The 16081-nt window shown below is 38.6% G+C and overlaps 1 protein-coding gene across 2 annotated transcripts; it reads right to left on the reverse strand.

Moving 5' to 3' along the window:
* Window positions 1–768: 768 nt before the first annotated feature.
* Window positions 769–15394, reverse strand: dync1li2 (dynein, cytoplasmic 1, light intermediate chain 2). Of its 2 annotated transcripts, none has more exons than XM_034117133.1 (13): window positions 15065–15394; window positions 14232–14305; window positions 13756–13872; window positions 13399–13629; window positions 9204–9367; window positions 7408–7501; window positions 7105–7240; window positions 6810–6921; window positions 6650–6709; window positions 5980–6024; window positions 5724–5841; window positions 4823–4969; window positions 769–4098 (listed from the first exon to the last, which is right to left on the reverse strand). In XM_034117133.1, the coding sequence occupies exons 1-13, from the start codon at window positions 15139–15141 to the stop codon at window positions 4082–4084; spliced, it is 1392 nt and encodes a 463-aa protein (XP_033973024.1). In that variant the 5' UTR covers window positions 15142–15394; the 3' UTR covers window positions 769–4081. The 2 variants fall into 2 exon arrangements, with proteins under 2 accessions (XP_033973024.1, XP_033973023.1); XM_034117132.1 differs by having other exon boundaries at window positions 769–4103; window positions 15065–15390.
* Window positions 15395–16081: the final 687 nt, after the last annotated feature.

Here is a 16081-nt window from a genome sequence, read left to right on the forward strand (position 1 = left end):
ACAGATGCAAACATCCTGGATTTCTATCAGATGTCATGTCAAATAAGCTTTCAGAATTCAGGGAAAGATCTAATTTTAAATTAAGTAAACTGTGTTTCGCTGCCCTCGTATGGAAGGCTGTGGTATTGATAGCTGTGTAGGTGATAATGGGCTAGAGATGCTGCATATCTGATCCAACAGTACAGTTCAGTCTTAAAGTGGCCCTGCTGGGCGACAACAATGATTAAAGACTCTGATCTAATGTAAAACAGAAATGTGCAAACTGACCCTTACTGTGTTTTTCTAGTAATTCCTCGGCCAATAAAATGTGCAATGTTGGCTTCAACGAGGGGACTTTGGAGTAGTATGATGAATATAAGCAGTTCAATTAAAAAAGGATGACTGGAATAAAAACTATGACTAAACAAGTTTGTTTAAATAAATCGTATTATAGAAATAATCTCTAGGAGTCCGATCAGAAAGAGTATGATATTTAACATACACAGCACGATTCTGGGAGAACACATTATTACTGTAGTATAATTATGATATTTAGCAGCAAAGCGACGATAGGTGATTTGAATTTTAACCATTTTAAGACACATTAAAAGTTCAATAGTAAACAATCTTGCATTTTTAGAAATGTACATTATTTTTCTGATGGAGCAACCGTTACCATAGTTTCCATTAATGCCCATTTTTTTGAGAGTGTGAGGGGTGGCGTTAGGGGTTGCCAGGTAATTAAAATCAATCAAATCAACATACATTGTACAATTAAATGCAAAAATGTGAAGGTCCACCAAAGTTTGGATTCTTGGTTTTATTGAAGCCAGGGGTCTGATAAACATTTTCCTTATCTTTGTCGGCATAAGAAGCGAGAATCCACATGGCAGCGGAAAGGCTACAGAAATGTGTTAAAGTCATACAATCAAACTTCTAAATTAATTCAGGACACACAAATGCAGCCAGCCATGTGCTTACAATGTCTCAATATCCTGAATACAAAAGGACTGGAAGCAGAAGCTCATTGTCTTGTATAGATGTGGACTGACAATAGTGGTCGAAGGCAATTCAGTTAGCATGTGAGGAGGCAGACGTTTGAATACAAAAGTTAAATCAACTGTTCATTATTCAACTTTGGGAGAAACATAAAACCCTAATAAAGAGCGAGTACAACTTTGACACCAAGCAGCATGAGAGCACTTCATTCTGCTTAGCTAAATGCCAAATTAAACAAGTGTGGCCATTTTATGAAGAAATGTCAGTGTGGTCAGTCAGGTTAGGATGGCATTTCAAATTATTCTAAACAGAAAGTGTCAAAGGGCAACACAAACACATTTTAAATAAGTTGTAAACATAAACAAGAGGTGATTCATGGGCAAAAAGGCATAGGTCAAACCTGAAAATGAATAGACATTTTGTTTTGGTTTATCTATTGCAAGATGCCCAAAATATGTCCCTATCACAGGTGTAATAATGATTTTAAAGGATTGATTATATTAAAAAAAAGAATCACCAGTAGAAAGCAGTTATTCCATAGTAACCACAAGGGGCACCTTCCATAACTTAAGCAGCAAATACAGATAAATAATGCAGTTTTACTCGGGAGATTAGCTTCTAGTTTCATTACTAAATATTCTAAAAGGGCAAAGCAAAAACAAAAGTGATATGCATTCTTTATTTAACTGTAGGAATAGGGAATTGATACAAGTGTCCAAGGAAAAGTGCTTATTACATGTGGCGGTACTTCTCCTGGCTGTTATTAAATTGTGCTTCGGCCACAGGCTTGCACATTCCACAGTCACAAAAAAACAATAAGAGCTTAATTTTAATCAAAATTAAATCCAGAAAAGTTGTGTAGTATCATTTTCAAATCAAATCATGCATAAAGTATACTGTACACCAGTATGGTCTTGTGGCAATTGCATTGCATTTGTAGACCAGTTTAGAGAATGTACCATAATCGACTGTCCATAATTATGGCATAGTATATTGAACAATGAAACCACAGGTATGGTTGAATGGAGTAAGGCATTTTCTACCATTAGGATGTTATGAAAACAAGAATTCGTATGCAGGTCTGAAGTTTAGGATTATAGGCAAGAGTGGGACGAGAAAGCATCCACTGGTTAATCTTAAGGACTATTACCAACTATAAAAGCAGAAAAACTTGACTAAAATGCATCTTTGGTTCCACATCCCAATCTTTTTTTGCCATCTTTTAATAGCATATAGCTGCACTCCTCATGCTTGCCTTTCAGTGTGTTAAAGCTTTCGATGAACACTATCCATAAGATTAAGTAGGGCCTTGCATACAGACTTAATGATGATGTACACTTCATTTTAATTAGATAATGGTGACCTGAAACCATAAATAGTTTTACAGATTATTTGATATGGTACAGTATAATCATTTTATATTAAAAAAAGAAAAAATTACAGGAAACAGTTGAGCAACCCCTTAAGGACACAAGTATTAGGAGCATTCCTGTGAAGGCAAGGTGGCCGTTGTGACAAACTGTTAGCTGTACAGTGAAGGCAAAGGTTGTTATTTTAAACAGGGCACTGAAGGAGACGGACAAACGGGTTTCACTACTGGGATGTGTTTCTACAGCTATTCCATGTAAAAACGGGGGAATGTTTAACAGATATGCAAAGTACAGTGTGAATAAAACATGCAAACCCAAAGGAGGAGAGTGCTGTCAGACACTGTATGATACTATACGTCATTTTGATCACACCACAGCAATTCATTGTTTGTCTTTTGGCTGCAAAGCGAGTGGTTTCCACCACAGTGAGTGTTGTTGTGTGGTTCCTTCTAAATCTGAGCAGCCTTTACAGTTTTCATTAAGGCATTCAATCTAATGCTCTATTGAATACCATCAAGTAAGCCACAGAAATCTAGTTTCTGAAAAATAACAGACCACAGGCTTATTGTACATTAACAAAAATGTAAAACGAAATAAATTATTTGGATGTCAAAAAATGGACAAAAACCTTTTAACCTACAGTGCATTTCCTCTTACGAAGACAAGCATTTCTACTATGAAACAAACAGCTAACTGTGCGAGGCACTTAGGAGTTATAGTAGGAAAGATGCCGCCTAACCCAATCCCCAAATATACACACCTGTAGCAAAAGAAGCGGTTCCATCGCAACCTCTAAACTCATCAAATCTCATTCTCATTTAGCCAAAGAAGCTATTTTTAAGAATTTTGACAGAATTGCATTTTTATACAAAATCAAAGTTAACCTGAATAGATTTGTTTGTATATATATTTACAGAATCCTTCGAGATAATTAGGGAAAATTATATGATATGCTTTCAGCTATCTGGACATGTCAAATTAGTGTCATGACGTCAGTGGCATTTTAACATGTTTTGCGATACAGACACATTTTTTCTTTAAACCGGTTAATGGTGCACAAAATAAAATAAAAAGGAGCTTTGTATAAATACATCAGTATCATATCCAATATTTTGTACATACTACATATGTTTGCAAGTATTCTAATATGTTTTCTAAATGAATAAATGTAAAGTTGAAATACCTTTCCAATTGTGACCAAATTCCTTCCATGAGATAAGCTGACCCAGAGGCCACATGACCGGTAGATTTCCACTCTTTAAACCCATGAGGAGAGGGAGTTAACCCCAGAAACTGGGGGGCCTGCAGCCCAGCGCATCGAGCTGGCTGCCTGGGAGTGTGCACACATTTCAATAAACCAACATCCCTTACAAAATTACATTTACAGTGGAAGAGAGGACAGAAATAAAGCCAAGCCTTTAGCGTGTAGCACCTATAAGCAACAGCTTCGTCTCTGTTGTGTCTCTCTTCCCATCCCACCAGAACACCAACATATCTGATAGCATCTGAAACTCCTTTTGGTGAAACCACTGTGTGCTGACTGATATAGACATTGGGAATTTGGTCAATTTTTTATGCTCACATGTACATGTATAATTCCAGAGTATTAACGCAGTGGACGACGCAGATGTTTTTGTTGCCTTCACGCTTCGTTCCCTGGCGGCGGCGGTACGTTGTTAGCTGAAACCATGGAGTCCTGTTTGCGAGTCATCCGGTCCAACTCCGCCTGGACGTCAGTCAAACCCGGCTTCTGCCCTTGGAAAAACAGGAGACAAAGTCCAAAAGTAATCTCCTGTAGTCTCTGTGTGTATTCAAAACAGTTTTCTACAGGCAGTAAGCAGACAGATGAGGGTGGGATGGTGAGGCGGTCCCATGCTGGAGAGTGGCTGCTCGCTGCCACAGTTAACACTCATGCAAAACGTATCATCGGACAAAGGAAACATGTTCTCATGCGCTCCCCTTCCAGCTGGGTCAGAGAAATGTTACCACAGCTCAGCACTGGAACTAGAGGTACATGTCAACGGAGAGATGAGTTATGCAATGGTTCCTTCAATGTTTTTACTGCGTAGTACATTCAGCCAGTATTTGACTTTGCTACATTTACCTGATGTAACAAAGTAAAAAAAATGAAGCTGGTTGACATGCGAAACAGCCGTGTTTACTCAAGCATAATAAATTAGTTGAGCAAGAGATATGACATGGAGTGAGTGACATTAGTTGTATGGAGGATGTTTATGAGTGGAGGTTTGGTGCCTGTCACAAGTTTCCTCAGATGTTTAGTCAAAGACAACTTTTATTTTTCTATTGATTTAACTTTTCTCTCTCTTTCTCTCTCCCAGGCGTGATTTGAGATCTCAATACACAAGATGCTGTAGTAAAAAAAACTGCTAACCTGTGAGGTAGAATGATTAAAAACAGTGAGGCTACTGTTTGACTGAGTTCAGAGGTGAGCATGCTGGAATAAGAGATGGTACCTGTTTTCTTGGCGGACCCTTGCACTCCAGCTCCAACGGCTCCACTTCCCGGGCTCCCGGGGCTCCCGGGGCTCCCTGGGGATCCGGTCTTTTTACTCAGCAGACTGTTGAAGAAGTTAGCCAGCACTCCCTCATTGGCTGCCCCCGCTGCAGAAGAAACATAAAGATTAAAATCACTTCTGTAATATGGAAAACTTCCTTTTCTGTTTGGCATTGTCAAAAATTGCAATAGGAGTTTTTAAATAGGTTGAACATATCCACTATACTTTATTGAGTTTTCAGTCACTCCTTCAACACATACAATACTGAGAAAACCGGCTGATTATAAACAGACTTTTGTGCTTTAATGCTTAACATCTGATAATGTTATGATTCCAGATAAGCAATCGGAGTTATCTTGAGTGAACTTTTTATTGAAATGGCTTAAAAGTTGTGTAGCATATGACACCCTCTATCTTAGGATCCTTGATTTGGAGAAGGAAGAAATAAAAACTTTACAAAAAAGGGGAAGAAATTGTGTTGAAGTCACACAGCAATGCAAACCACAATAGGCAAGGGTTAAGAGACCTATATTAAATCCAGCTAAACCCAATGTAGCTGGAATGCACCAGCACCCTACTGCACGTAATGAAGGAGAGAAAGTAAATACTTCTGCTTTATGCTGAGCTCAGGAGGTGTGCAGGAATTTGTTGTTATGTTAATCATTTTAGTTGCTACCTCTTCAGACGTAGGAGAGTAGAAAACAACTGTGATCTAAAATGTTTTATCATTGTTATTCTTTTACGGGGGTCTTACAAGTTGTTTCAAAACATGCACCCCATGAAAATCAAGAGAGCACTGGAGAGAAAACTATGATTCTCAATAATCGTATATGAAGATTAATGAGCACTAGAGCTCCTACCTTTCATGTTGGGGTCTGGCTTTTTGACAGCAGCCATTGGTGAGCCGCTGGTCATGTTGGGTTGGCCGGCGCGGCCTGCAGGTCGGGGAGACCCAGAGGAGGTCCTGCCCGGAGACTCCTGCAACACACAAACCAGGACAGGACTGTGGTCAGAAACACAAGCGTGTCTATCGAGGAGAAATCGGATAAAGTGGCAAGAGGAATAAATCCATCCACTACAAATATTGCACATTATAGGGACTTTAAAGACACTTACTGTTGCTCCTCTGGTTGGTGTGGCGGGCTGCTTTGATAACAAAGACTGTAGGGGAATAAAAGTAAACATCTTTATTAAGCCATGGTTAAACGAATACTTTCTATGCACAATCCATTTAAGGCAATATGCAAAAGGATTTACTAATTATAAACATACATATTTATACCATTTATTCAAGATAATAGAATAATTCTTTAAAAACTTTCATTTAGATGTCTCTAACAGGGACATTCAGCAAAGATGCATTACATGGCATTTTGTAGAGAAAACTAAACGTGTAACTATTAAATCATTTTCTATCTTGCAAAACAAAAACCTCTGTTAAGTTTTTAGTTTTTTCCTTAGATCTCCTTCCTGGTTTATTTGTGTACAAAATAGGAAGTGAAGGCAAAGTCAGGTGGAAGTATCACATATACATCAGCGAAATGTGCTTGTTCAGAATCAAAACTAAAAATGTACAAAAGGATTCTTGGGTCTACTTATTCACTGAATTGAAAACAATGTTTTTTATGTTCAGGCTACCATGTCTCATGTTTCACTTCTAAAGCACCTACACCATTTGGAAATGTCAGTATTAAGTTTAATCAGGAGAGTGAATTCTTCAATACACTGTCAAACTTGGCAGTCGCAGACAGAAAATATGAAATATTCAAGAAAGACTGACACATACCTGTTGCTTCATTAGGAAAACCTGCTCATCCTCTGCATTAATCTCTTTGTCATGTACCAGCTGTAAACAAGAGCAACGGAGAAAGCATGTTCTTATTCATTTAGCACTTTAGGTTGTGATTTCATACTCTAAAGTTCACATTTTGTTTGATCTGCCATACCTTTCGTACTGGAGGCATTGTGATAAAATCTTCAAATGGATCGTCTGGTCTGACTGTTGTTAGGTTTTCATGCAAAATCGCAATTTTCTTCTCATTATCCCATCCACATGGACTGAAAGGAAAAAGAGACAGTTCAAAAAAGTGGATACAATGATCTGATTTCTGGTTTGGAGGATTTTTCTTTGAATAAATTGGAGATTTGGTTTAGCTATGTCAGTGATAACAAAAGAAGAAGATACATGGCTGTTGGCAAAAAATAAACATGATTAAGTTAAAATAAAATAGCTTTACTCACATGAACACTGCATCCTTCTCTACCACTAAGGCTGGTGAGGTGAACTTGAAGTCATACATCTTATGCACTATATATTTGTAAAGCAGATCCAGGTTCTTCTCCTCTTTGACGGAAGTATAGATCAGGCCAGCTCCATCTGTTTACTTAAATTAAGGCTTGTTGGGTCAACGATGTAGATGGTCGATTAATTGATGACAATAAATAAACCTCATGTGCAATATGAACAACATTTAGAACACTCAATCATATAGGTATCATGGCATTTGTGATAGAATTGTAAACAATCGTGTATTGGAAGGATACACTGTAAGCAAAATCGCCTGACGTTGGACTGGATGAAATCAAAGTGCTCATCTCTGAAATCGTGCTCTTTCTCTAGAACGCCGACTGCGTCACACTTGAGGAGAAATAGAGAGAGGAAAAGAGATACACATTTAATGACAGACAATGAAAAGTCAGGATTAAAAACATGAAGACTGCTCCCTACATCCTGAGCCCATTTTACAGTGTCCTTTGTTGTGATTCTAGATGGTATTCCTAAAAGTCCCCTAACTGACTAGGGGGGACGCAAGTGCAATGCACAAATTGATAAGCTTCGCCTCCAGTGTTGTTGTTTTTTTGCATAGAGTGAAACATCATTTCCATAGGAGGTTTTTCACAGCACAACAATTTTACAGACCAATCGTTTTTCTGTCGGTTTTGATATTAGGATCATTTTTGACAGCCTCTGAAAGTATAGTGGATGCAGAGGACAGAGACAGTTGATGGCGGAGGTAGGAGTTAGTGTGGTGTGTTGTCATAGGAACAAGGGGGAGAAACATGCCCTTGGGAGGGTCCAGGCAGAGATGACGTGCTGCTTTAGTGTTTATTGTCCTTCTGGTGAAGCTTCCCATGATTAGTCTTGCCAGAAGTTGTGATGGACAACAGAAGATTGACAGCCCAATTGAACTACTTTTGAACAGCAAACTCTAGTCTTGAACTTTTTCTAAAGCTGAACATTTCTTCTCTGATGACAGCTAGATAGAAGCACCAGTGATAAAGACCACATTCACCATGTTCTAGTCACGGCTAGCATGTGAAGCTCTGCTGACGGCTACAGGGTGTTTTTCAGCACTAGCATTTGCCTGGAGGGTTAACAGGCAAGTATAATGGCTGCTTTTTATTAGAGTTTGCTGCCTCACAAAGCACAACATAAAAAGCATGTATAAAAGGTCTGAGCCTGAATGTGCGCATCATGGAGGCCATTAAAGAACCCAGCAGAAGGAAACCAGCAGTAAGCACGGCTGTGATGGAGTTAAAAAGAGGCTTCCTGTGCCTGTTTGTCTCAGGCAGATCAGGGGAAAGTTGTGAGAGGTTCCTACAGGAACAGTCTAGAACTGCTTGGGCTACACATGTTTAAAAAAGCAGATCCAAGGGAGTAAGGGGAGTTTAGAGAAGCTATGAACCACAGCCACATGTGGGCTGAATGAGCTTCTGGAAAACCATTCAGCAACTAAGGAGTGAGCGGCAGGATGTTACTTAGGGGGTGGACCATGTGTTTCTCAGGCTTTTTATGAGGATATTGTGAATTAGGAGCTCTTTGAGGAACTGCTAAATGCAGTGGAAACAGAAGGCTCATTAGGGGGAAAAGATAGGACAAGTACAATTTCTTAAAACCAAATTAGCCAGATGTAAAGATGAAGGGAAGTTGCACTTTTTAGGAAATTAAAATTAGTTAAACAATCTCATGCTTTTCGATAAACCAGTAAAGATTTGACATCACATTTGGAAAAACACCAAACCAAACAAACACAAAACAACAGTGATGTTTTTGCATTAGGGCTTGTTGTTTTCTTTTGCAGCTAACGGAACAATTGTGTTATACTGCATAGCCATGATTAAGTATTCCATTAGATTTTCTCATCATTCTTTTGACTCTCTGGTGACAAGGATGTTTTATCCGTCAGAGAACTAGCAAATATCTTATCTCAGAGTGAAGTACCTCTAAAAAATCTTTGATAGATTGGTAAAAACCTTGGAGCAACACCAAAACATTATTGTCTGTTGATAAGAGTCTATGGCTTCAAACATAAGACTTTTTGCATGTAGGACATATTTACCTTTGTGCAAACTATTAGCACTGGAATACCCAGGTTGTGTGTGAGTGTGCTCTCTCCCAGTGGGAGCACAACGGCCTCGTCTTCCCCTGCTGTGGGGGCCCGTCTCTGTGGGGAGGACTGGGCGGCATCCTCTGGTTCTGTGTACTCTTGGAACGCTTTCACCACTAGCGGAGAGACGCAGGAAGCAAAATAAAGAATTTAATTAGTTATAAGTGAACACCACAATATAATAAACATTTCAAATTTTACCCAACATTTTTTTTATTTTTAGAAGGTCAAGTAGTCATGAATAAAACATGTGACCAACAGTATTTATGAAGACTACAGTAAACCTGCCTCTGCTTCTCTTGTAAAAAAAAAAATGCTTTTCTTTCCTACACTGGCAGTCTAATAATAATGTTCACTTTGGTCATGTTAGCTCTCTCTGTAGTGTAGTGATCCAAAACACAGAATAACACTCTCAGGATCCTGGGCAAAAGTTGTTTAACTGCCTATTTACAAACAATCGTAACTACAAATAATCCAGGCATTAGCAACACATTGAGCAAGATTACTTAGTCCTTGTAGTAACAAACTATTCAAACACAAGAAAAAAACACAACAACATTAAGCTGAAAGTCTTGAAAGCTGTAAAAATTCTCCACTTGGTCTGTCTGTAGCCCCAACATCTGCACTTGACCTTCAGGGGAACCTTTGGTGTAGTTACAGAACCAGACATCCCCTGCTTTAACGAACAGTATTAATGTATGCGCTCCACCTCAAACTGTGGGCCTCATGCTGAAACATTCTGTTACATTTCTAAAACTCAAGATGCACCAAACACTCTACAAATACTAATGTAATTATTACTCTGCAACATCTTAAAATCATATTTAGATTATTTTTTGTTATTATTTCAATGTTCAAAACATGTTTCTTTGCGTTTTGGAGTTACTTTTGAATTAACAAAACAAATGGTAAATTACAGAAATCAATGGGTACCAACAAAGAAGTTAGAGAACTTGTGTCCTTATATTGCTTATGCATTTGGCCCAATAAAAGGGTCAACACCAATGAATGGCCCTTAACTGGCATATTAAAATATTCCTGCTCCTCGTGAAGAAATAATTGGTATAATCCAAATGTGAATACAAATAGCAAGTCATTAATGTTATAGGTCCTGTATTGTGTAGTATACATGGACACAATCTCAAAAGTCACATAATAGACCTTTGGTAAAAAAAAAAGAGATACATACATGGCATCCTTTACTTTCCTGAAGTGGGAAGTTTGATTCTACAGCTGTCCAGACATGTAGAAAGCTATAGCATGAAGGGGAGGTGGAGGCAGGGAGGGGAGGGGACTGTAAGCAGGAAGCTCTGGCCTACTTCCTCAGGAGCTTTGGAAACGCAGTAGGGGTCAGCCAACAAAGCCAGATTGCCATTTCGAGCCAACTTCTTAACTTTTAAACATGGAATTTAGTATTTAGGGCGAGGACTAATAGTACAAGCAATCTAAAGAGTAACTATCATTGGACACAGGATTAACACAAATCTAGTGCATATGCACAAATAGTTTGGTATTATGTACACTATTCAACATGCTGATTTATAACCATTCAAATGGATTACTAATGAAAATATCCTTCAGAGGGGTTTATACAGAAGACATCTGGACCTAATGTAAAAGAATATTGAATGGATGACTGCTGCAAAAATCTGAATTCGATCTAATCCTTTCCTGTGCAGTTTAAGCTTCACAGGGGGTCTGCTCGGCCAAGACATGGCATGCCAGAAATAATTAAGATACAATAGGAGTAGCTGCTAGATAAAAATAAACATCACTCAAACATTAACTGCTAGTCATTTATTATGGTGTTCTGTCTTCACCACAACCGTGTCCGAGAAAGCTTAGCAGTGAAATGTGTTTTAAATAAAATATGACTTGAGTATCTTGTATGGATGTTCGGATATGCTATATAAAACATCAATCTCTCTTTTAAGGCTACAGGGGGCAAGTACATGATGATGTGTCTTAGTGGGACAAAGTCTGTCTAACTGTTATTCAAACAAAGGTGGGGTCAAAAAATGTTGGCAAACATAATCGACAACTACTCAACCTTCCATAAATGTGTTATACTGTACTTTGAATACTGAAACAGTACCTCTTAAAGGTTTCCTTTTTTTAAATTCCAAAAGAACATAACTGCAATAATTGAGAGCATGAAAAGGAATATTAGTTTGCTTAAATATGTTAAATATTTGTAGCTAAACTTCAGCTAGAAATTAAATGTATCTTTCCTGGATAACTAAATGTCAAATAAGCAAATTCGGTGTCGCTGGCTGTTGTAAAAAAAAGCCTGACATTTACTCTTAATCTGTTTAGTAGTTAATGCTGCTTGGCTGATGGCTTAAACATTTTTAAAGCTGTCTGGTTACTTCTTTCCTCTAATTTCAGAGAAGCAGAGTCAAAACAAAATACCAAAGTTGTTTGCTTAATGCCTGCACACCATTCCAAAATACTGTAGCTAAACGTCTCCGTGACATCACTACCACATCAGTCATAAAGCGACATATTTCTCATTTAAATGTGTGGTCCAGCAATAGTTTGAACCGGTAATTCAACTTGAGACGTTTCCAGCAGCCAGCCTACTACAGTTACAGCAGAACGTCCGGCCCACACAATGAATTCAGACCCTCTCACTTTACGTCCCTTCCTCCTTCTCCCTGACGCTGCTGTTGGAGGGGAGGGAACCATGATGCAAGACGCCTGCAAGACTCGCTGGGCAAAAGCCACTCACAGCCACTTCCAGCCTATCTGTTGTATGTCACTCAAATACTCATGTCTACAAATATGTAATCTGACGAGGTCTCACCAATCTGCTACTGACATCACAGCAGACACAGCGGAAGATACTTTATGTGGATAACATGTCGAAGCTAAAACTGGAAGTCTGGTCAAAAATATCTTACCAAAGAGAGGAAAGTAGGAGAAAGCCAAGACGAATTTGACAAAACAGATTCAATGTTAAGACTTCAAGAAAAGATAATTAAAGAGTACAAAACCCTACAATTACAACTGCAATATATGCTCTCGCGAATATTTAATGAATACAAGTTACAGTGTATACATTTCAGGCAGTGTTTCCTTTCTACTGCTTGTTTATTCAATGCATTCATTCAGTCTTAACTCATACACCCACCATAACTTAAGTAATGCAGTAAAACAAGATAGAAATGTAGACGCACTAAAAATCATTAACCATGTGCTAGTCATCACTTGGCAACCGGATATACTTTCTTTTTTAAACTTGCCAGCAGACTTGTAAACACATGTCACTGCTTGAGCATGTTATATATTCAGAACCTGTTCTGTAACATTAATTAAAAAATCATTAAATAATTATGCTTCTTTGTGATTAGTTCTTATAGACTTGTAAGAGCAGTACGGAATCTTTGGTGCCAAACAAGAACTCTCTGTTAAACCCTGCAGACTCAACTAACTTGCAAGCCCCTAAACACAAAAGAACTGTTCATAAGGGAGAGATGATGTTCTAAAATTAACAGGAGAACAACATCTGAGTGCATCACACTCATTGATCTGCAGAACTCGCCTCTAGCCAAAACACACAGCTGAGGATCATGGGCCCCTCTGATGATGACCTAGAAACATCCATGACAATGTGTAATGTTACACAGTGCTCGCCTGGCAAGCTACTCAGCGACCACTTTCTTTTCCTTGAAGCCAGTCAGCAAGGACACTGCCTCTTATTATGTAAGACTAACAATGATTCCACCCTGGGATTCTTCAGGAATTCTTAAGAGCTTCTTCATTTAAACCCTCTTCAAATCTCACAATTAATCAAAGACTAGGTGTGTCATATTTTCATTTTCGTCTCAGGTTTTTGCATATTGAGACACTAAAACCTAAAATTGACAACTTATATCAGTCTTAACCAACGGTCTGCTTAAACGTAAGTAAGACTGGTGTGGATGTATGCTCGTCGCTGCCATTCATTACATTTAACATAACGGTGATCGTTTCATCAATCAAATTGAATTCAATTATCAACTACATGTTTATTTTACATTGGTCAAATGCTCCACCAGTGAACAATCAATGTACATGATAAAGTGTACAATTTCTAATGTAGGGCCGTACTATAAGAGAGTACGACATAATCACTCATAGGTATATAAATTCAAACATTACTTACTGTTCTGCTCCATTTCTCTAATGTCCTCTGGTGGGATCTTGAGTTTGTCCACATGGTCACGTAGCACACTGGCCCATTTCTGCAAAGACTCCATAATGGTCCAGGGCCGTGACATGTCAGCAACAAACACAGCTAGACAGTTAGGTAGAGACTGAGGTGAGACAGCAAACTTGAGTAGGCCTTTGTGGTATAGGTCTCCATCCAGGATCCACACGCTACAGCGAGTAAGGTCTGCAAAGAAAAAGACAAAATACCAGTTTAATACAAGCAATACTATTACTGTTTTAAACTACAGTCATTTTGCAAAGACTACTGCTGTTAAACAAACACAGGTAAAGATAAAACAGGTTAACTCACCATCTATGTCCTCGTCATGGACATTTAGGTACAGATACTCCAGTCCTCTCCCTCTCTTGTTGTGATCAGTTCCTTGAAGTTTGGCCATAAGTGCTGTTTTTCCAGATCCATCTTCGCCTGTAAGATATGTCATTCATTTATCATGTTATCCGCCTTAAATAAAATTACTAGCCTCATGTTTTATGGCTGTCAAGAGGCTGGCACACATTTTTCTGGTCAATAAATGTATTACTTAATATTTGTAACACCAAAATTAGTACGACCCTAACCGAGACATACTCTTTGTATATTGTGTTTATTTTGCTTTCCTTTCCAGAATGTGGCAAGAAACATAGCCGGGCCTGCAGACTATTTAATAAATCAGAAAAGTATTTATTTCCTATAATAAGCTTTTGTTTTTGCACTTTGACAAACAGACAAACTCCAAACATTGCAGAAACATAGAATTTCACACATCTAGAACGAGTTGCACTTACCAAATAGCAGGATATTTTTCCCTGATGGCAACTTTGAACTTGATGTAGTAGAAACTTCACTCAGAATTTCGGTCCTACAACAAAAAAAACACAGTCTCCCGTTAGCTTGACAGCAAAGTGGCACGATGACAGCTACATATGTTGCTACCAAAACAGTTATAGATCAGCTAGCTATGTAACATAACTTAACTATTACTTGTACTGTTCAAGAAGATTATTCAACCGTTTTCAGCAAGAGTTAAGTCAGCCCTGTGTGTGTCCACGACAACACTTTAAAAGCAGGAAATGATAAGTCATATCCACTGACCGGCATCGTTACTTACAGATAAAAGTAGCTATGGGTCTGAATATATGAAACATGTCAAGCCCAATAACAATACGAGCCCTTATGACAAGCGTCGAGTAAAGCCAAGATATATTTCTGCAGAATTAAACTTCAGTTAGTCGGTTATACTTTATATTAAGGTTCCTGTTAGCTTGTATCCTGCATAACATGAGCTGGTTTTAAGGTGTTGTCATTACATGAACTAGAAGTCTCTCAAACAAGAGAGACACTTGACTCGTTGATTCAATAACTTTGCCTGAAACTGTTAACTCGTCTAATGAACAATATTTAATAACTACAATGTAGCTAATCGGCACTTTGCTGTAGTTAGCTGGGCTGCTAGCAGGAGTACCGTTGACCGCCCAGCTTCTTGCTAATGTTCCTGCTAACCGGGCCGGTGTCTGGTTGTCAGCAACCGTCAGTGACGAAGCAGAACCAAATCATTTGGTCTTTTCCGAGACGTGCCTCGGCAAACATGTAAGAGTAAAACAGAAAAACAGGAACTTGCCAAAGGTTTTGTCCTTCTTCATCTTCGTTGTTATTGTCGGCTGCGCCCGGGAGCTGTTTCTCCAGAACGGGAGCCATCTTCTCTTTCTACAACCACAAAGGCAAGGCCCTGCTGCTTGGCCACCACTAGCACCGCCTTCATCCAAGTAAACGAGGGTAGGTTGCATTCATTCACTGTGACGCCGCGACGGGGACATTTGGTGTACCTCTGCAGACCTGGCGTCCACGTAAGGTAGCTTTAAAGTGTGGTCTATATAACCATCCTTAAGTATTTTCGTACACAATGGGATAACCATGTATGAAAAAAAGAAGATTGGACTATTAATTTGTGGTTCAAACGTGGTTCAAACCTATCAAGCACTTCTGGCCACATGCCGGTGTTATGCCGTAGATTGAAGCCTTGCCGTAGATTGAAGCCCTGTTCGCGGGGACGAGCAAAGTGACGTCATCGCCTGTATTGAGCGTTCGCCTCGTTTTCTAAGCGGAAAAACGAAAGATACTATTTACTTTCTCTCTTTTGAATGATATATTTCCCATCAGATTAAACAGCAAACGGCTGAATAAATAATGTGCATACAATTGCGTGGAGGCTCGTTTTAAGGACACTTTTCAGATCTGTCACAATCTTCGTATTGGAACAAACTTCCGTTTTTGAGTCCACTCTGTTATGTTCCTCCTTCCTACAGAACAGACAATGACAGGATAATATGTCATTTGTCAGTATAGTCCTATTTTTTAAAACCTTCTCTGTTGTTTAAGTGTCTGATAACCACGAATATAAGCAATGATATAACAGTAATTATATAACATATGTCAGACACTGTGTTATTTTCAATCAAGCCTAAAAGATTATAATGTGTTCAAACTGGCTTCACTCGCTTTAATTGCTCCTTTGAATGTAATGTTCCTCTGTGGTTTCCTACTCAACACATGTTTGTATTGTAATGCCACTCATATTTTATTTTTTATTGTATTTTAAGGTGACATTGAATGCTTTGAAATGTGCCCTAAAATAAAG

Source organism: Trematomus bernacchii, unplaced genomic scaffold (genome assembly GCF_902827165.1).
Source record: "Trematomus bernacchii unplaced genomic scaffold, fTreBer1.1, whole genome shotgun sequence".
Taxonomy (NCBI): domain Eukaryota; kingdom Metazoa; phylum Chordata; class Actinopteri; order Perciformes; family Nototheniidae; genus Trematomus; species Trematomus bernacchii.